This window comes from Mustela erminea, chromosome 5 (assembly GCF_009829155.1).
Source record: "Mustela erminea isolate mMusErm1 chromosome 5, mMusErm1.Pri, whole genome shotgun sequence".
Taxonomy (NCBI): Eukaryota; Metazoa; Chordata; class Mammalia; order Carnivora; family Mustelidae; genus Mustela; species Mustela erminea.
In genome coordinates, this window is record NC_045618.1 from 4,455,980 (window position 1) to 4,476,429 (window position 20,450).

A 20,450-nucleotide genomic window follows, 5' to 3' on the forward strand; every position below is an offset into this window, starting at 1 on the left:
ATCAGTGCGCAGCCAAGCCCATCTCTGATGGGGCCACAGGCCCCCAGGAGCGCAGAGAGAGCGGGACAAGTCGCGTGCCCCCACCTGTAAATGTGAAGCGTGTGGCGGTTGCCCTGGTGAGTGATCTCGTACTTCGGCAAACCACAGTAGCGGTCCAGCTCTATGTCATCTTTGTACCAGGTCACCTCCGGCTCTGGGTATCCTAGGAAGGAAACGGGGCACTGGGTTGCAGGAAGACCAGGTCCAAAACAGTGGGAGGAGAGAACAGGATGCCGCAGGAGAGAACGGCTTCCCCAGACTACCTGCCCCACTTGCAGGAAGAAAAGGGCTATCATTTGGCTCTGCCTATTCTTAGAAGCTAGCCCATGTCAAGGCTGAAAACTGTTCCCCTTCAGCAGCTGGAAGGCAAATATGGAGGAGAAACTTCCTAGCAGAGAAGCAAAACGTTTCCAGAGAACCTCGGCTGGTAGTAACAAGCCCCCTTCCTTCAGTGTCCTGACCTGCATTCTCAACTGTGGTAACGGCTGTATCCTCAAAGGTCTCCCCCAGTACCCCAACACCGAGAAAACCTCCTTCTTTTGTCCTAGGTTGCTGCAATGCTGGCCTCATTTGCTGACACACCAGAACATCCATCCATCCATCATCCATCCACATTTCCCGACCCACTCATTCACTGCTGTGGCCCCTTCTCTCTGGGGACGTCCAGCTCTGGCCACAAGGAGCACTTCCAACTGTTAGAGTCACCTGTCCGGCTCCATCCCCACACGCCTGGTGGGTCCAGAAATGGACACCCAATCAGCTCACGGAGTCTGGTTATTTGACCTAGGTTTCAGCAATCAGGACCTAGAGGCAGTCTAGCCTTGGGCCTGGAGCTAGAACTTCAGAGGGGTGCGGCCGAGTCCTCCACACGGACTGGCCTGCGGTGAAAAGCAAGAATGAAGGGGATATTGAGGGCAGAATACGAGATAGGAGACAGACAGATGCTCCCAGCATCCTTCCATAGACTGGCTCCGTTCCCTGCCTGGGTGCCGAGGACTTCCTGCCTATCAGTCCCACAAGAAGCCCCCAGCCTTACCAGTGAACTCTGCTTCTAGCCGACTCCCAAATGATTTACACTGTCGATCTGAATTCAAAGACCCCTAGCTCGCCTTCCCTCCAATATACATATTAGGCACGTGCTGAGCCATGAGAGGGCTATTACACCTACAGAAGCCTGGCCGGCAGGGTGTCTGCTCTTGGGGAACCCACGGTACAGTAGGAAACCTAAGTCAGGGCACACCCGCTCCACCTTCCCGCGTGGATGGATCCGCGGCGCACACACCTCTCCACAGCTGTCCTCACTGGACCCCATCTCCTCTTGCCTCGCCAAGGACGTCTCCAACAATTTTTCCTGCTCTCGCCTGCATCAGCAAACCGTTCCCCTCTGTGACATCACCACCCCTGGCACGCAAGCCTGCTGCATGAGTTTTACAAGAACGTTCTCTGCACTCTGTCTTCCTCCCTCCCCTCCCATCAGGCTTTTGTGCGCACACAGCACCAGAATCCTGTCCGTGGAGGTCACTCCTGACTCGCACGTCGCCAAGTTTCCTGGCAATTCTCATGCCTCATCTGTTCAATCTGTCGGCGTCGATGCCCACTCCCTGGGACCTTCTCACTCCTTGGAGCGCTCTCCCTGCCTCATGGGCCACTCTTTCTAATTTCATTCATCCATCCCCCTCGTCCCCCTCACCACCGGAGCCTGTGAGCGGGAGGTGCCCCAGGGCTCGGGCCCCAGAACCGCTTCCTGCTCTCTCTCCATGTAACCTGAGGTCTGAGGCTGACCGGTAGGCTTTAAAGATCTGTGTGCTCGTCACTGCCACGTTCGTACGTCCAGCCCAGACCTCCCCCCTGAACTCCTGGTTCCTGATTCTGACCGTGTGTCTGACAGCACCCCTGTGAGATCTGATAGGTCTGGAACTTACCATCCGGGTCCAGCTCCTCGCGCCTCCCTCCAGGACAGTTGTGACATAGCTCGGTACCCAGTGATTTTATCCTTCTAAGTTGATTTGGGCCCCAAATCTGGAGGTATTCCTTTATTCCTTTCTTTTTCTCACAGCCACGCCATCAGACAATCCTACGGGCCCTTCCTTCAGAATATATCCACCACCTGGTCCCTTCTCGCCACTCCCCACCACCAAGCAGTCCCCAGCCCCGTCTCACAGGTCAGTCTCCGTATTACCCCGCACTGATCTCCCTGCTCCCGCTCTGGCTTCTGTTCAACCCCCGTCTACACAGCAGCCAGAGTGAGCCTTTGCAAGTCAAGTCAGGTCGTGGCACTGCTCTGCTCCAAACACCCGGGAGCTCCCATTCAGCGCAGTTTCTCCTGATCGGTGCCCCCCACCCCACTGCCTCATTTCCCACCACTCTTCCACTCTGGACCTTGCTCGCTGCTACCCACCCCCCAACCCTAGCTACAGGGTCTGACTGGCTCGCCTCTAACACACAGTGCAAGCCACCCACCTCTATTCCCTCACTTTCTTTCTTTTTTTTTTTTTTTAATTTAAAATTTTTTTTTAAGATTTTATTTATTTATTTGACAGACAGAGAGTACAAGTAGGCAGAGCAGCAGGCAGAGGGAGAAGCAGACTCCCCGTTGAGCAGAAAGCCCGACGCAGGGCTTGATCCCAGGACTCTGGGATCATGACCCGAGCCCAAGGCAGCCTCTTAACAGACTGAGCCACCCAGGGACCCCTATTCCCTCACTTTCTGTCCTCACATTACCTTCTCGAAGGGGCCTTCTCTCCCTCCCAGAAGGCTCGCCCCCCCGCGCCTCTGCCCCTCTCACTATGTTTAGTGTGTAGCACCCATTGCCAGTTGACAGGTTACACACAGAGGACTTTGTTAGGTGGCGGACACCCTCGCCAACCCCCAGGGGAACATCGGTTCGTGACTTATCTGTGTTAGTCACCGCTGTGTCCCCGGTTCCTAGAATAGTGCCTGGTCTGGAACCAACGCGCATTAAATATTTATAGACAAATACACAAAGTGCTCTGGGTGCCGAGAGGGGACCAAACAAACACCTGTGGCTGGGATATGGCAAAGGGTTTATGGTGTGAGCGGCCCTGGAACTGGCCGTGAAGGGTGGGTGGAATTTCAGAAAATGTAAAGTTGGGCGTCTGCCCCTCCCCTTCACGGCAGGAGTCATGCCCCTGTGGTGACCTGTGTCCCTGCCTATCTCTTCTAGACCCACGTCCCACGTGCGCAGGAATTCTGTCTTCCCTGCTGTTGTGTCCCCGGCACCTAAGTCAGGGCCGGGCCCAGAGCGGTCACTTACCAAACCCTGACGGATGAGGGAGGGAAGGAGTGAGAGAGCAAACAAGCAGGAGACAGATGGGGCCGGCGCGCCTCACGCAGGAGCCGTAGCAGTAGCGTGTGGGGGTGGGAGGCAAAGGACATGCCGGGGGACCGCGTCCAGGAGCAGGGAGCGCAGGAGGGGAGGCTGTGCTAGAGTCGGCCAGGAACAAACTCTGGGCAGCCCTGACTGTAAAGCGAGCCCCATGTTTCCACTGTGAGCTAAAGCCCCTGGTTACATCACCGCGAGGGGCCAAGGCCAGCACAGGTGTCCTCTCCATCCTGTGTGATGACCTCATCCCTCCAAGGGCCGGGCTCAGAGCCTCCAGCCTCATGATCTGCCCAGTAGGGCCTTAACCTCCAGGGCATCTGAGTCCATCAAGCTGGGACAGGGAAGGAGATACGGAACGGACCCCACCAGCCCAAGGCTGAGTTCTCAGCCCCCGTGATGTCCTCTGATGCCTCTTCACAAAATGGCGGCCAACCTGGCAGCTGGGGGCTCCGTGGCAATAGTGGGTTTTTAGAAACACTTCTATTTGGACAGAAAACATTTCCTTGTGCCCTGGATGATATGAACTATATCGTAAAACACACAAAACAACAGGAATGGCCCTTCCCTCCCAGCTGCAGACACACTCCTACCCATGCATGTGTGTCTACAAGTGGGCATGCACACACGTTCAGCTCTGGCCAGGAGAGCCCGCAGTGGTCCCACAGCCTGGGGCTTTCCTCATTCCCCCTCCCCCTTTCCCCCTGAGACCTCTGCTTCACAGGCAACAGGCCTAAGTCTCGAACCCAACCTGGAGACTTGCAGCCTTGTCCCAACCAACCCCAGTTTGAGAAGCTCAGGTGGTAGGGATCATTAATGATGAAACCCATGTTGGAGTTCTCAAAGAGCTTTCGAACGGTTCTGTCTGGCCCTCCACACAATCCTGTGAGGATTCTTCACACTTACTAAGGACTCACTATGGGCCAGGTACTGAGCTGAACATTTTTCTTGTATTATGTAATCATCGCAAAAATCCTACAAGGAATATACTGTTATTAATCCCCAATTTAAGAAGAGGAAATCAGAGCACCTGGGTGGCTCAGTCAGTTAAACATCTGCCTTTGGCTCAGGCCATGATCCCAGGGTCCTGAGATCGAGCCCCGTGTTGGGCTCCCTGCTCAGCCTGCTTCTCCCCCTCCCTCTGATGCTCCCGCTGCTTGAGCTTTCTCTCTCTCTCTCTCTCTGTTAAACAAATAAGATCTTAAAAATAAAAATATAAAGAAGAGGAATTTAAGGCCCATGAAATGAAGACTTCTGCCTAAGATCATCTAGCTAATGATATGCAGAATAACCAAATTCAGACCCCTCTTTTCTATAAAGCAGGCAAGTCAGGGGTTTTGATCTGTGTTTCAGACAAAAGTGAGACAGGGCTCTGGGAAGTAAAGTGACAGCCAGAGTCACAAGGCACCTGGCTTCCTTTTCCCTTTACTGATGCTCTTTCTGGTGAGGATTCTGGGACCAATATGTAGGTTTGTATTCCCAGCATTCATTGTATTAGACTCATTTCTCTAAGAAAGGTGTTTCTCTGGAACTTGGTTCTGTCTAAAGGCTCAGTCACTGTCCAGTGTCTTTGGCTGCTTCCGCCTCCTGCCTCAATGTCTATGCACACCTACAGGCACATACACCAACACAGAATCCACAGAGTTGAGGAGAGTGTGGGAATGGGCCACCATGCTGGACAAAGATGGGCAACATCAAAGTAGCTTTCTGACCAAGGGAGCCCCTGGGGGAGACAGCCAGAAAGCAGAGTCAAGGTCTACCATCCCCCCCTCCAAGAGGGGAGAGACTCTGGGTTGTATAATCCTTCTCCAAGACCACAAGGACTTCTTTCAGAGCTCAGCCAGCAGGAGAAGGGGCACAGACTCCTCTCCCTCATGCGGTCTAGGTTCTGACCCCCCCAGAAAGCATCACCTGCTGCTGGCAGGGGACCCTGGTGGGGCTGACTCATCACAGTCCAGTTTAAGGAAGGAAAGCTACCGGCAGGGTAGGAGGAAGACAGACACAGGTGGTCATTGTCTCTCGGCGGACACAAGCTGGGATCACCACGTGAGTCTCCCGTGGAGGCCGGTCTCAGCCACAGACCGATCTACCATCTACTCCTCCGGATCAGGAGACTCAGCTCCTGTCTCCTTTGTTCTCTGCTTTTTCTGGATCCTGCTTCCCCCTCCCCCTTTCTTCCTCATCCAGTCTACATTCTCGCCTTACTAACTGGAAAAGGCTTATTGATGGCGGACTATGGCGATCACAGAGACCTCCTCCTTAATGTACTGCATAAAACTCAAGTGACCTGAGATTTTTTCTTATGTATGGGGGGGCAAGGAGTGAGGAGGAGGAAGTTAGGGGCAACAGGGGACTAAGGTATGAATGTTAGCAATACCTAGAGCTCTGGAAATCTTATAGCCCCAAATAGGTGTGCTAGAGACCTGGGCATGGCAGGTGCTCCTGAGCAGAAAGAAGACTGTGGCCTTTTTGGCCATCATGAGACATGGATGATATCTCAACTGAGGGGATAAAGGTTTGCTCCTTTGGGCTGGGCGTAAAACAGGGCCAAGCTTCATAATGACAATGGGGGGTATTGAATAAAATGCCCCAAGATTCTGGAAATCAGACTCCTGTCTGGCTTCTCCAACATCCCTCTCAGAGTCCATGGCTGCGAAGGGTAGAAAGGAAGAGGGAGAGAAGGGAGACTCGTCCCCGATGCCTGCCCTTCTCAGACGGCCCAGGTCCCCTGCAGCAGCTGCGACCGAGAGGAACAGGCATTTGGCCAACAGGTACTGAGCGCCTTCTTTGTGCTTTTTCCAGAAAGGCAGCGTGTGCCTGGTTTGCACTCTATCCTCACAGATCTCACAGTTCTCCTGGAGGAGCAGAGAAACAGATACAGCAAGAGATTTCCGTGGCAGTGCTAGAGATGGATGATGTCCTAGAGGGTAAGCCATGTGGTCTGGGCTTTGAAAGATGAGAAGGAATTTTCCAGCAAAGGAGGAGGCTTCGAGGTAAAAAGACAGAATGAGCACATCCCCTGTTTTCACTCTCTCCACCAGGAGTACTCTAACGAGATTTTTTTAATTAAAAGACATAAAACCACAGGGAAGAGGAGAACAGATGAGGCAAGCAACAGGAAGAACAACAGTCTGGAAGTCGGAAAGCAGATGGACAGTGGACACGGGCTCTACAGAGCCTGGACAGCTGAACCCTAACGTAGCAGTGGGGGAACAGAGAGCTACCCTTTGAGCACTGGAAAAGCCCCCGAAAGGCATAACTGCAAGCAATCACTTGGGGGAAAGGGAAAGGAGGAGAGGTTATAAGGTGCAAGAAAAACCATCAGATCTCTGGATCCCCTCACCCCCTCCATACCGCTAGGTAACTACTTCTTCCCACCCCCATGGCCAAAGGTGAGGATGATTATCTGGAAAGGTACAAGTTTACCCCGAGGGTAAGCCAGCACAGCCGAGAGCATGGCTACTCTGTGGGAAACGAAAATGTAGTAATTGTATGCATAAAATGAATGCTCTCTGATGAGAGCCCACCCAACCCTACCATCTGCAAGCTCCTGGAAAATCTTTACCCGCCCCCCAGGCAAGATAGGGGAAGAGTATTCACTAGGGATGCTAGCTAGCCCAAGATGAAGGGATTAAAGAAACTTGCCTTCTCATTTCCCACAGTGGCTGCCAGATCTCCCTACAAGGAAGCCCCAGGTTTTCAGGACCCTCCTGCTTCCTCAGAACCAACAACCAGATTTTTGGTCTCCACTCTTAACCATTATCTGACAGCTAAGGATCGCTAGGTGTCTGAAGACAGCCTATACATAGAAGACTAAGGATGAAAACAAATTAAAAAAAAAAAAAAGCTAATTGGAAGGAACTCAAGCTACGCACGGAGAAGGAAACTTTTAGAAAACTTTTAGAAAGCTATCATTACTAGTGTCAGAGAGCTAAGAGGAGATGGTACATTCATGAAGATCAGGATGCCACAGGGAAAAAATTAAGAATTTCTTAGAAATTAAAAGCCCAGTGGAAGAGTAGAAAGAGAACACTGAGGAAATCTCCCAGAAAGAGAGCAAAAAGACAGATAGATAAAAGAGGAAGAAAGGAAAAGAAAAGGAGAGAATGAGTCCAGGGGAGCAGATATCCACGTAACGAGAGTTCCAGAAGGAAGGAGCAAGAGAAAACAGGAGGGACAAGCCAACATCAAAACGATCTCAAATTTCCCAGACCTAGAGGCCATCAGTTACTAGATTGAAAGAGTCCAAGCACGCCCCAGGTTGAAAAGACACTCATATCAAGTTACATCCTTATGAAACATCAGAACCTTCTTACAAGCTTCCGGAGAGGAAACAACAAACAAACAAAACCAGTCTCCTGTCAAGAATGAGGAGTTAAACCATCTTCCTGCTCTGAACATTAATGTTGGGAGAAAGAAGACAATGCAACAACGTCTTCAAAATGCTCAAGGACAATGATTTTCAACTTAGAATCCTATAATTCCATACCTAACCAAACTCTCCATCAAGAGTAAAATAAAAAATTAAAAAAAAATTTTTTTTCAATCAGGAGTTGTCTAACATTTACTTCCCACATACTCTAAGAAGCGACCAAAACAAGAATGTAAATCAAGAAAAAGAAAAATGTGGACTATAAAAACTGGGAAATTTGTCACAGGAGAGAGGTAAAGGGGACATCTAGGATGATGGTTAAGGGAGATCCCAGGGTGCCAAGCATGCATCAAGTGCAGAAAGCAACTGAGTCACACTGGAGCGGAAAGGCTCGAAGGAGAGATAGGTGGCAAGTGTGTCATCACCACGCCTCCTGTTGTAGTGCCATCTTTGGTAGGATGTCTTCTTACGTGATGACACTATTGAAGGATGTAGTTCAGTAAAGCCCAGAAAAAAACAGGAAAAAGGAACATATGAGATCCAGGAAACTGAATCAAACCCAGGAGAAAGACAAAGAGAAAACTTAGGATAACAGCTGTGTGTCTTGGTGTGCCTCGGTGGTTCAGTGGGTTTAGCCTCTGCCTTTGGCTCAGGTCATGATCTCAGGGTCCCGGGATCGAGCCCTGCATCGGGCTCTCTGCTCAGCGGGAAGCCTGCTTCCTTCTCTCTCCCTGCCTGCTTGTGATCTCTCTCTGTGTGTCAAATAAATAAGTAAAATCTTAAAAAAAAAAAAAAAAACCTGTGTGTCTGGGTCTAAAAGGCCACCAGTTGAAACAGAAGAACAGAGATCTCCAAGAGAGAGGTCTCCAAAGAAAGCAGCTGACAAGAATACTGATGACAGTCACCTTGTAGGAAACTATAGTTAAGAGGCTACTGAATGGGATAAGAAAATCTAGCAATAGATAGCAACAAAACAAAACAATTAAATGAAAAGTTAAAGAAATACTAACAAGTAAAAAACAGAAGAAAGAAATGTAATCGTAGTATACTACAATCTTGAGTTATGAATAATAGTGCCTAGAAAGAAGGTAAACAGTAAATACTGATTTAAGCAAAAATTATGACATAAACTACATTGAGAAGATAAGTGAGGAGAAACAGAGAAAATGAAGACAGAGCTAATTCCCTAGCCACTGTAACAGGAAGATCAGCTAGCACGAAAACCCGAAGTCTCAAATGTTAGCAACAGTCACACTATCACTCAGCATTGTGGAAATGTATACACTTACAGCTAAACGTATACACTAATAGCTAAAAGGGGAAAACGGTTGCTTCTAAAGACAAACCGGTTGGAGGAGTGAACACTGTCCTTTGATACACGCCTGCTAGCGTAATTTAAAGATGCGCGTTATGTGCATGTATGCATTTGATTACATAAAAATTAATTTCCTTTAAAAAGAAGAATGAAGGACCTTCGATATAGGGAAAATAGCAGACGTAAAAGCATACATCTGTGAAAGAGCCAGGTTTGTCCAGAAAACCGTTAGTGCCACAGTCACAAAGCGGGCGTAAGCAAGCAGCCCCAAATGCTACAGAGAGCAGAACTAGCATTTCCTCCTCACCAACTTCGCAGGCTTTGGCAAGTCACCTAACCTATTTTGGGTTCTCCGTAAACCTGGACTAACAATAGCACTTACTTCACCGAGTTTTGTAAGAATCCAGGGACAATGGAAACAGATGAATGTTGCAAGACAGGTCATGCCGCGCAAATGTAAGGGATATTGGCAGAGGTTTGAGTCCCCTGGAACAGACGGGGTTCTCTGCCTGGAGCTCAGAGGCTTCTGGGTCAGGGTGAGAACTACCTGGGGGAACCCAGTCCCAGAGAAGCTGTTTAGATGGCTGGGGCAGACAGGTCCCCCAGAATCAGGGTGTGTCACACCTGGAAACCACCAATGCCTTTGATTTACTGGGGAAGCTGGGGGGCTCTCAGAGGGACGCTTAACCTGGGCCCCTTGGTCTGATGGCTGCATGGCTGGGAGGGGCAGACCCGCAGGCCCACAGACAGGTCAGGCTGGTGTGACAGGAGGTCTGGAGGGGAGGCCATACTCAGGGCCAGCTTTCCGGTACACCCACCCCACCCTCCTCCCTTCCCAAGCACCATCACTCTGCCTCCAGTACTGCCAAATCCGACCGTGGAGCTCAGGGAAAAGCGAGTAATAGTAGTCTTCATCTCTAGCACTTAACATGGTACTCACTGTACACCAGGCACTATTCCAAATGCTTTGCAGGTTTGATGCAATCGGTCTCACAATAATCCTATAAGGTTCCTACTATTATCATCCCCACTTTACAGATGAGGCACTGCAACGTCGTGCAAGGTTCTGCAACCCCTTCTGTATCACATAGCTGGAAAGGGGACGGATGCGCCTTCCAGCCAGGTGATCTGCAACCAGAAGCACTAGACATGGCTGTCTCCCAGGCTTGACATGCCCAAGCCTCAACACCCTCAACTCTAAAACAGGGATATTTGGGAAAATGACCTCAAAAACCTTTTTCAGCTGGAGAGCTTCTTCCCTTGCAACTAAGATTCATTAGTTGTCTATGTTTGCCCAAGGGTTTAGAACCTTTACCGAAGATAGGTTCTGAAGAAGCGTGGGGCGTGTATGTGGCTCCAGAATGGGAGGAGAAAGGGACCCCAGCCCCCTCAGGGAGATTCAGCTGGAGAGAAAGCTAAGGAAACGAATATGAACTTGCCCAGTTTTGTGCAAAGAGCCAACCCCTTCTGTGCCTGGACCCACAGCCCCCCGGGACCCTTCTGTGTGCAGTGACCCTGGTGTGCATCCTACAGAGGGCTTCATTACCTGTGACGATGCAGGTGAACTTGGCGTCACTGTCCTGGGACACAGCCCGGGACTTGAGCGTGGTCTCGAATAGCGGCTGGGTCTCCTCTGTTAGCTGAGCAATGATGGAGCAGAAGGTGCTCCTAGGAGAGGCAAAGAAATTTTCAGAGTGGTCTTCCCCCCACACCCCACCAAGATATCTGGTATCGCCCAGTTCAGGCTGGTGTTGTCCAAAGCAACTTCGATCTTACCATATCCATCCATCATCCCATGGCCACGGCTCCAGTACCTGAGCAAGTCTTTCTTCAAGGGAGCCTGATGTCCTGGCCAGGCGGGTGGCAGGGATGGAACCGAGGGGCTGGATGGAATCCTGATCCAGACCCATTCCAATAGGCAGGCTTCTGACCATGGGCCAGGCTCCTAAGCATGCTGAACCACCAGCCCTGGCGTCCCCTTCCCATCCTGTCGGAGGGCCTTGCTTTACCCTCTACCGTTTATCTTCAGGAAAGCTCGTGCATGGGGGTGGCACACATTCGGACAGGCCCAGCCTCGGAGATGAAGACCCCAGCACAGCAGGGCTTCCATCCATGCCAAAGAGGGAAAGCCAGTCAACCCTCAAGGAGACACAGTTCCAGGGCCTCTCCAAATGTTTGGGCTCAGAAGAAATGCCCCCGCATGTATGAGCATAGATCATAATAGACAACGAATAAGCCAGCCAATGCCCGGGGTCCAGATCCAAGGGTAGGCTCTCATTCATTGGGGTGTCAGGAAAGAGAGTCTGCTCTTGGACCCTCTCTGGACGCCACATGCTCGCGTGGATACATGGCTTCCAGCTCTGAGACCAGCCAGCGGGACTGCCAAATAAACAGACCCACCCCTGCAAAAGCCAGGACTTTGAGTTCCATTGTGACAGTCTGCCTCCCCAAATTCAAGGGCATTTGCAGGCTCATGGGAGTCCAGCGTGGACTCACCGACACTGCTGACCCCATCAGGTCCCCTCCTTCCTAGGCGTGGGAAGCAAACCACCATGCCAAACCCTCTCACGGGCCAGCAGAGACACAATGCGTCCCTAGGCGTGAAGCGTTAACCACACAGCCAGGTCATCTGGTGCCCAAGCCGTGCCCAGCCCTCCCCACGCCCCCAACTCAGACAGCCCATTGTGAGCAGCAGTGAGGATGGTGAGGGGAGAAGTGACCAGAAGCAGGAGGGTCTGCCTTTCTCTGTGCCTCAGAGGAGGGGCGGTCACCCAGGCAATGCGTGTCTGCTCGAGCCCCTTCCACCAGGGGCAGCGGGGTCTGTGGGAACGCTGCACCAAGGGGCTATGACCCTGTGCTTTGTGGGGAGAAGCCTCCACACTCAACTCCTCGTTTCTGTGGCTGTCGTTCTGGACTTGAGGTTGAAGAGAAAAGTTCTAGCCCAGGAAACACATCTGGAAGCAGTGAGACTTCTGGACCAACAAGTGCTCCAGCCACGGGGTCTCCACGGGAATGCAGATGCCTGGGCCTCCAGGGAGTTGACAGGAGCCCTCCCCGACAAACACTACTCAGAAAGGGGACCCTAACTCTTCACACCCCTGAATGCTTGACCTGGGCTCGAAGTCCAGCTTCTAGGACACTCCCTAGGACACCCTTACCTAGAACTCCTCTCTCATACGCAACTTTTCCTTCTCTAACCCATTCAGGAATTCACCTCCTGGACACTCAGGAACATAACATCTGAAGGCGTTTCTTGCTGCTCTCACACTAAGACAAATTTCTGACTTCGGGGCATACCAAATCCCAACCGACAGCTGCCCAAGGAAACTGCTGTGCCCAAAGGAATTGGACTTCCATGATGTCGCAGCTAATTCAAAACATCCCTCATTCTGTCCCCCCTCCAGAACCTGAATCCTATGTTACTCGTAAACATGAGCCTGGATCTAATACCAGCTTAGCCTCAAGGGATGGAGCTGCTTGGACGAGTCTAAGGAAATAAGCTACCGGAAATGGGCTACCGTGAGAAAGCAGGGAAAGTCTGCTTCGAGGAAATTTGCGGAGGCAGTGCTTGTGCTAAATATTCAGCAGCAAGTAGTTATTTTGTGTCCGTACTGATTTTGAACAGTAAAGAACACTCATCTTCTCAAACTTCCCACACTAGGTTCTAAGCTACATTATAGAAAATGTTTGCGTGGAAAAATCACACGTTAACTGTTCAAAGGCATGGCTAGCCGAAAGCCCTCTGGGAGGTAAGTGTGGGGTGCATTCAAGGAGACGGGGGAGTTCCTGCATAAGCTGTCCACTGAATGTCACCTCCCTTCTGTCCCCTTCCTCCGGACCACTCTGCCGGACTCTGGATGCGCTGCTTCCAGGGTCCTGGAGAGCCAGAAGTCCACACATCTGGCAATGGCCTGGTCCCACCCTGACACCTCCAAGCCTTTCCAACTCTGTGACTTCATAAGGAGATCACAGCCTAATCGTGTGTTTCTAAGGAACACCAGCATCACTGGCTTTTGTGGTGTTCGGAGGAACCTAATACTGCCCTTACATTTGCTTCTTTACCTTGCTTTAACTTCTAAGGTCCTTTCTCTTTTAGCACTTAGCACTCCCCTTAGAATTTGGCTGTGATGCCATCTCTTCCACCCACCGAGACCCTGAACCAACCGAAGAACCAAGGTTCCGCAAGGCTCTCCTACAGCAGAGGATACATGCATGGTAGGTCCCAAGCGTGTCTGTAGACATTATTAGCTAGTTGGGGACCATCTGGCTCTGCAGGCATATTTCTCTGTGTACAGAAAGTGTAGGCACCTCTCCCCAAATCTACCACAGTCTGGGATGAGGCCCAGCTGGTGGGAGAGAGCCAGGAAATGTTCCCACTTTATGAAAGTCAGCTCAGCCAGTGGTAAAAAGCTGTCCCCAGCTCGGCAGGAGAGGACAGGCATTCTGTGGGTGAACCCCGACTGTGGGCCCACTTGGGTCCTGCCCTACTTCTGCAGCGGGTTCTGGGAACAAGCAAAAGCGGTAATGCACTAACACGGTATTCCCTGCCCTCAAAGAGTGCACGGTCCTGCAGGGGTGGACAGAGCCAAAGGAGAGGGGAATAAGAGAAAGAGGCGGTAGAAGAACTTAAGGGACTCAGGAGGAAACCATTTAAGGCAGGAACCACGGTCAGAAGATCGGCAATAAGGTGTGCAACCTAGATGTGGCATGACAAACACAGGGGGGACCTTGGATTGGGAAGTGGGTCCCATGCCTGGTGGCTCGCTGTCCAAGCCCCGTGGTGCCTCTCCCGGGGGCACAGAGACATAGCAGCAGGCACCTCCGGAAGCCTTGCCTATTTCTGGGTCCCCAGATGCCTTTCAGTGGCCCATGCAGGCATCAGCTCCGGCCCCCGTGGGACCCTTCCGTGCTCACAAGAGTGCCCTCTCACACTCCCCGCCCGCCGCCCTCCAGCCCTCCCCTCGCCCCATGCAGCCTCCCCCGATAGTGCACAGGCTGTCTCCCAGAGGCCCTTCAACACCCAGACCCAAGAAAAAGAAGCAGTCAGAGAAATGTAATGCAATGTGCGTTTACCTTCCAGAGCTGGGGTGAGACAACCGGTTGCTTGATAAGCTAAGCGAAAACAGCAAATGGAATCATTAGGCCAAAAAAGCAAGGAAAGGAGGCGACACCAACAACATTCTGCAGAGTATTAATTGGCCACCATCTGGGGCCCAGAGGCCTTTCTATTAAAAGGGACCAGCTGTCTTAGTTGGCCTGCTCTGGTTAGCGAGTGGCCCCACCCCCAGACACCAGTGTATCTGAAACCAAGAGCTCATTAAATGCAGCCGAGTCCAGAGGGATGGTTAGGCAGGAAGGAGGCCCCTTGGGGCTGCGCTTTGAGAAAAATGCGTGCCAGGCACTTGGGTCACTGGCCCCCAGAGAGGGGCTCAGGGCTGCCTGGCATGCTTCTGCACCCCGCAGCCCTCCAGCCTTGGGGGACAGCTCCTGCTTCAACCCTCGGCCTTTGGGGGAGAAGAGCCCCCATTCCTAGAAGGAGACAGGTGGCTTGGAAGAACACCCATTAATAGGTTAAAGTATGGTTAAAGGGGCCACACAAGGCAAACCAGCTAGAAGAGAAAAGAAGAGGAGAAAGACAAAGCAGTTAATTCAGCGGGAACCAGGAGGCACCCAGCTCCGTCAGACCAGCACACGGCCCGTGATGATGCCCACAGGCCCTATTGGCCCTCCTACCCCGGGGCAGCTCAAAGTGGACACTGGCCGGGGGGTACGTCTGCCACTGGGGGCAGAGGACCCACACAGGGACACTTGCCTTGCCTCTCCCTCCGTCTTTCCTAATATGATCACCTCTGGGAGAGTCTAGGGCCACTGTCCCACGGCCCTTGGGGAGACCTTGGGGCCATTCCCTCCACACTGGCCCCCTTCAGCTGTCCCTACGTCTCCAACTACAGCATGTTCCACTGACAGCCTGTCCCTCTATAACCAACACCCAGAACTCCTCCTCTGCCCCGAAAAACGGCTTCCCCTGCAGGGCTCCTGGGTTTGCGGCCACCAGAATCCTCCCAAACTCCCAACTGTAAATCTGCCGTTTGGACTCCTCCCTCTCCTCCAGCTTCCAAGTGCAGCTGGTCCACAATGCTTGGCCTTCTTTCTCCTTTTCTCGCTACTCCTGCGTGCCCTGGTCTAGACCCCCCCATAGCTCCATTTCTGAGGACCACCTCGGCCCCCTTCTCCTTCACCCCCCATATCACACCACTTCCCTGAAAAAGATGTGACAATCCCCCCTGTTGAGTCTCAACTCCTTAATTGGGCAATTAAGGTCCTCCCCGATCGGCTCACACCCCCATGACCACTATGGTTCTCTACTTCCTAACACCCATGTTCCACGGGAACCAGCCCTGTCCCTAACTGCCATGGACATGTCCACTGCTGACCTCGGAGCCCATACGTCCATTCTCCCTGCTTGGAAAGCCCTCCCTCCTTCCGTCTGCTCCGCTAAACCCTGTCTGCCCTGCCTTCCAGACTGAGCTCTTTCTGTAGCTTTCCTGCTCCCAGCACAGTGCTCAGCAGACAGCAGGCATTCAACAGCTGTTTTTGTGGAAGGGAGAGAGAGAGAGAAAGAGAAAGAAGGAAGAGAGAGGGTATGCACGAGCGTCTTTCAAACAGGAAGGGTGCTGCCCCCCAGAGGGAGCCGCTGCTCCAGAGAAGATGGGAAGAGCAAGGGCGCAGCTGCCTTTGCTCAGAGCTTTAAAAATCCTCTGGAGGCTGCGTGGGCAGAACCTCCCATGGTTCCAAGACACTGGCCAACTCCATCCTTTCCTGACCATGAACTTCCTTTGCCTTTCTCCTCGTAATTGAGAGATTTCTCCTCTGTTGGGTCTGGATTTCTTCCCTGGGAAGGAGAGGGAGAGAATCAGCTCTCTAATTCCAAGAGGAAAATGAAAGGTGCCCCCTGCAAGCAGATAAGACCCTGCACCGGGACAGAGACCCCGCCCTGGCTCTCTCTAGAGCTGCTTCTGCCGCTCTGTCCCGACCTGCTTTCTCTAGGCCTCGCCCTTCCGCTGTTCGCCGGGTCAGGAGGGGTCCTGCGCCACGGGGGCACCTGATCTTCAGCGGGTGGGAGCTCTGCGTATGCCCTGTCGACGGGGCCAAAGCTAGGCACGGGGCTTCACCCAAGCAGGAACGTCTCCTTTTACTGACCGCGAAGGGGTCAGAATCTGAGGGCATCGAACATTGGTGCAAAAAGTCCTAATGAGTTCTTAATGCCACCTGCATTGTATAGAACGGCGATGCGGGGCCCAGGAAGGAAGGCTCTCTCGGTAAAGCAAGAATGTGAGCCTGGAGGGAGCCAGGACTGGCTATGGAAACCAGGGTCTCCCATTCATCCTGGCTTTTACATATTCTGGGACATAAAAGGCTCTTGGAAAATCCTAGCCTGATGACTCAGGCTGAGCCCTCTTGCCTGACCCAAGTAGAACAGAAGAGGTCTTCCAAAGCTGTCTGTAGTAAACATATATAGGTTCTAGGGCTCCTCTGAGCCCAGGTGGGCCAGGCTATCCAAGAAATGAGGGGGTAGGGATTTCTGAAACTTCTGAGTGTCTCTCCACCCGAATATAGCTCCTTACCCTGCTGTAGTCCCCCATGTCCCACTTCCTAGAGGGATGAGGTCCTAGAGGGCAGATGTCCTATGAAGCTGGACCTACAGGGATACAGGAACTACCTGTATGGTGGACCTCTGACCCCAATGGGCACTGGAAATACCCTTGAGCTGACTACAGTCTGGAAACCACCTCAGGGCCGTGGGGTTAAGCGAGGGGAGATAGGCACAGAGAGCCAGGTTCTAGACCTGGGCCAAGGCTTCTGGTGGCCCAGCCCCCAGCCCAGCTGTCCATCAGCTCCCAGAGGCAGCCCATCCTCACTAGGCCCCTGAGAATGATGCCTCGTGAGCTCCAGGCAGAACAGGGAAGGCAGTGGATCTGGACATAGACCCAGAAAATGTTGGAGCCAAGAGTGCGTGGAGAAGAACTTGCCTCTCCATCAGGACTCTGGGATAGTCAGGGTTCATCTGGGGGCTGCAGCCAAGGACAGCTGGCCAAGTCCTCAAGGGACCCTCTTTCTCCTTCACCTCTTGGGCCCTCTTCCCATCCCCAAAGGCAGTCAAGCCATTGCAAGGGACAGAAGACTGCAGGGTTGCCCGCTCTAACGTGAGAGTCAGGCCTTGAACTAGGCATTGCTCCCCCCACCCCAACACAGCCATTCACAGTTCCATTCTCCCTTCTTTGGCCAGAGGCTTTTCCAGAGGTGAGATAAATCTGGACTTCCCTGTCCCTGAGGACCTGTGGGGGTCCGGAGCCAGCCAGCAGGGGCAAAACAGAGCCCTCTCTCCCACTGCCCCAGCCCAGCCTCCTCCAAACGCCTGATGAAAAGATTGTCCTTTGAAGAACTTTCATGTTTAGGTGCAAGGTGACTTGGACCAGCCACTTCCATCCTGCCTGCAGTGCTCAGGCTGGGATCCTGCCTTCTGCTCATCAGGTAGGCAATTAAAAATCATCTACCATATGTCCGCTCAGTGAGGTAGCTGTCCTCTCTGCCAGTCCAGATCCACTGCCTTCCCTGTTCTGCCTGGTTTTCAAGCCACCCCTCTTTCCATCACGGCTTCGCTTCTGTGGGTTCTCCTGGTGTTGACAAAGGCCAGACGCTGGAGGCAAAGCCCAGGCGAGTGGCCGAGTCGAGTCGCCGTGACAAGTGTGAGACAAGTGTGAGGCTCCCACAAGGCACTCAGCTTCACCACAGATCGGAACAAATGCCCGAGGTTCACTCCAGTTTTTCCATAGAGCCAAGGGTTCGGAGGAAGGGGCATTCTTTCCTGGCAGCCAGGGGCCTCGTCCAGTCTGACTCAGTCACTAACACCAGCCCTCAGCCCTGCCCCAGACATGTGACACCATTTGACGAGTTTTATGCAGAAACCGGTTCCGGTTACATTTGAACTTTTCCAACTCCAAGGTCAACAGAACTCAGCCAATTCACGAGGAAGTGCCTGGGACTTTTCCTGAATGTCCTTGATGTCTGTTTTTGTGCTGTTTTAGGAACGGAGGACAAGAGGTCCCCAGACAGCTTTTCAGATGAGTGGCTGTTTTCTGCATAAGCTACAAGAAGCCAAGCTCTGGGGCTGGGACACAACCACTGCCCCAACAGCCAAGCATCACAATTCCCTTCGGAAAACGGGCTCCAGTGTTGGAGGGAAACTGAGCTGCTCGGAGGCGGGCAGGAAATGTCCATGTCCGTGGCAGGGCACGTGTCCCTGGGTGTCTGGGTGCCTCTGAGTGCCTGTAGGCCTCTCTGTTGACTGTGTGTCTTTCTATCTGTGGGTAGTCTAGCTCCTAAAACAAAGAAACCCCACCCCTAATTCTTGGCGGAGTGTACAGACAGGGCTCATGGGCTGGAGCCCTCCCTTGGCATCCCACTCCCGCAAACCGGCAGGGTGCTTGGCTCCCTTGGAACCACAAGCTCTGATTCTCCAGACTCGGCCAAGCAGCACCTCGACCCACCCCTGTACCTGCCCAGCCCCCACGAAGATCCTGGGGGAAGACCCAGCCCTGGGCTCCGAGGAACATCTTATTTGCCCAGAAATAGGGACTTATTTCTTCCCGGTGAACCCCACCGCCGCACCCCACCCCCCCAGCTAAGTGGCCCTCAGGCAGGGTGGGCCTCTCCTCCCACCCCACACCTCATGCTCCTCCTTAACACCCCCCCCCCCCCCACTGGGCCCCTACCCTGTGAATGCTCCCCGCCTCCCTTCCAGCCAGGGAGGAATTTCACCACTGCCTTTCCTTATCGCTCACTGTGGAATCCGAGGCCAGGGAGTAGCTGAGTATGGGGTGAGGGGGCCGAGGGGCCGGAGGGGGGACGGAAGCCAGGTAGGGGTAAGGCAGGCCTTGGAGGCCCTTGTGAAATCGCCCCCAGAGTACCGCCCGTCTCCGCTCTGGAGCCTCCCGTTGCCAGAGGCCCGAGGCCCCGAAGGCCCCGAGGGGTCAGGACGCCCAGAGGGCCACCGCGCCCCGGCCACCGCCTCAGGTCGTAGCCCCCCCCCTACTCCCCGGGAGGAGGGCGTCGCCTCGGCCTCCGCCCGCCGCCCGCCGCCCCCAGCCCGGCCCCGGGGGGCGCGCCACGCACCTGGTCTCGGGCCGCACGCTGAGCAGGTAGCTGCGGCTGGCCGGGCTGGGGATCCACACCGGCCCGTCGTCCTCGCCGTCGCCCCCCGCCCCGGACCGCCCGCCCGAGCCCCAGCCGCGCCCGGGGACCCTGCGCGACCCCATCCCGCCGCCGGCCGCGCTCCCCAGGCCCCTGCCCTGCCGACCGCCGCTCCCGCCCGCGGCTGACGCGCGCCCCTATTTATAGCCCCGCGGCCGGGCCGTCGTCACCTGCTGCTGTCCCTCCCCCGGCCCGGGGGGGGGGGGGGGGCTCCGGGCCTTGCCCGAGGCGGGGACCCCGCAGCGCTGGCCCGACGCGCCCGGGAGCCGCCCGGGCATCCGGGCCAGAGCCTGGGGAGGCCTCCCGCTGTGCCCCAAATTCCAGGCCCCAGGACCCGGGCTTCCTGCCAAGCTTCCTTCCCCGGCTCCCGGGGCCTCTTCGCCGCTGGGGGAGCGCGGGCCCCGCGGCCTTCGCGCAGCGGAAGGTGCGGAAGCCCCGAGAGCTGGTGGAGCCGCTCGGGCGAAGGCCCGGGGACATCGAGCCGCCTGGAGCTTGGACTCCACGCGGTGGGCGCCGAGGGAGCCGGCGACCGGGCCCCTGCTTCCTGGTGGCGGCCTCCGCTGACCCTCGCCTTGCCAGTGACTGTTGGTCCACGACTTAGACGAGCCCACACATCTCCACGGAGCCCACACATCTCCACGGAGCCCCTCTGGATGCGTCTTGGGTTCCCTTTCCATTATCTAGCATAGATGAAGGGCTCAGAAAACCCTTCTAGAATGATCGGACCTCCTACTCCACACAGCCTCCATTTCTGGGCACCTTGGTGGGAAATGGTAGAGTCCTAATGCTCAGAAAACTATTCCACCATGCAACGATTTCCAAGAGTAAGAATGTAAGCACTGCCTGATCCTGGTTCTGAATATTGGGAGTGACCAATATTTATCCATTCTTTTTTTCTCCTTTATCCTTGGAAGCATCCAGAAAGTGTGTGGAGCTGGGTGGCTATGGTCATTAGGAAGTTAGAGCAAAGGAATACCACCCTTCTGTCCCAGAAGTTGCACACGTGTACATTCCCCCTTGTTTTGGAAATGGCTCTTCCCTCCCTCTCCCAGTGTGGTCCCACCCGCAACCGCCTGACTCCTACACGACCCCATCCCTGGCCTCTGTTGGCTGGCAGCTGACTCACGCCAGGC

General features: G+C 53.9%; 1 protein-coding gene across 3 annotated transcripts in view; it reads right to left on the reverse strand.

Moving 5' to 3' along the window:
- The window catches only part of ALPK3 (alpha kinase 3), a 44,570-nt gene extending 25,157 nt beyond the window's left edge, over positions 1 to 19,413 (reverse strand). Inside the window, exons 1-4 of one of the 3 annotated variants that reach the window (XM_032342014.1) lie at positions 19,240 to 19,413; positions 14,140 to 14,178; positions 10,613 to 10,734; positions 85 to 202 (exon numbers count right to left, since the gene is read on the reverse strand). In XM_032342014.1, the coding sequence (XP_032197905.1) occupies positions 85 to 202; positions 10,613 to 10,734; positions 14,140 to 14,178; positions 19,240 to 19,382 (422 nt within the window). In that variant the 5' untranslated portion in view covers positions 19,383 to 19,413. The other 2 variants (XM_032342016.1, XM_032342015.1) reach the window with 2 other exon arrangements.
- Positions 19,414 to 20,450: the final 1,037 nt, after the last annotated feature.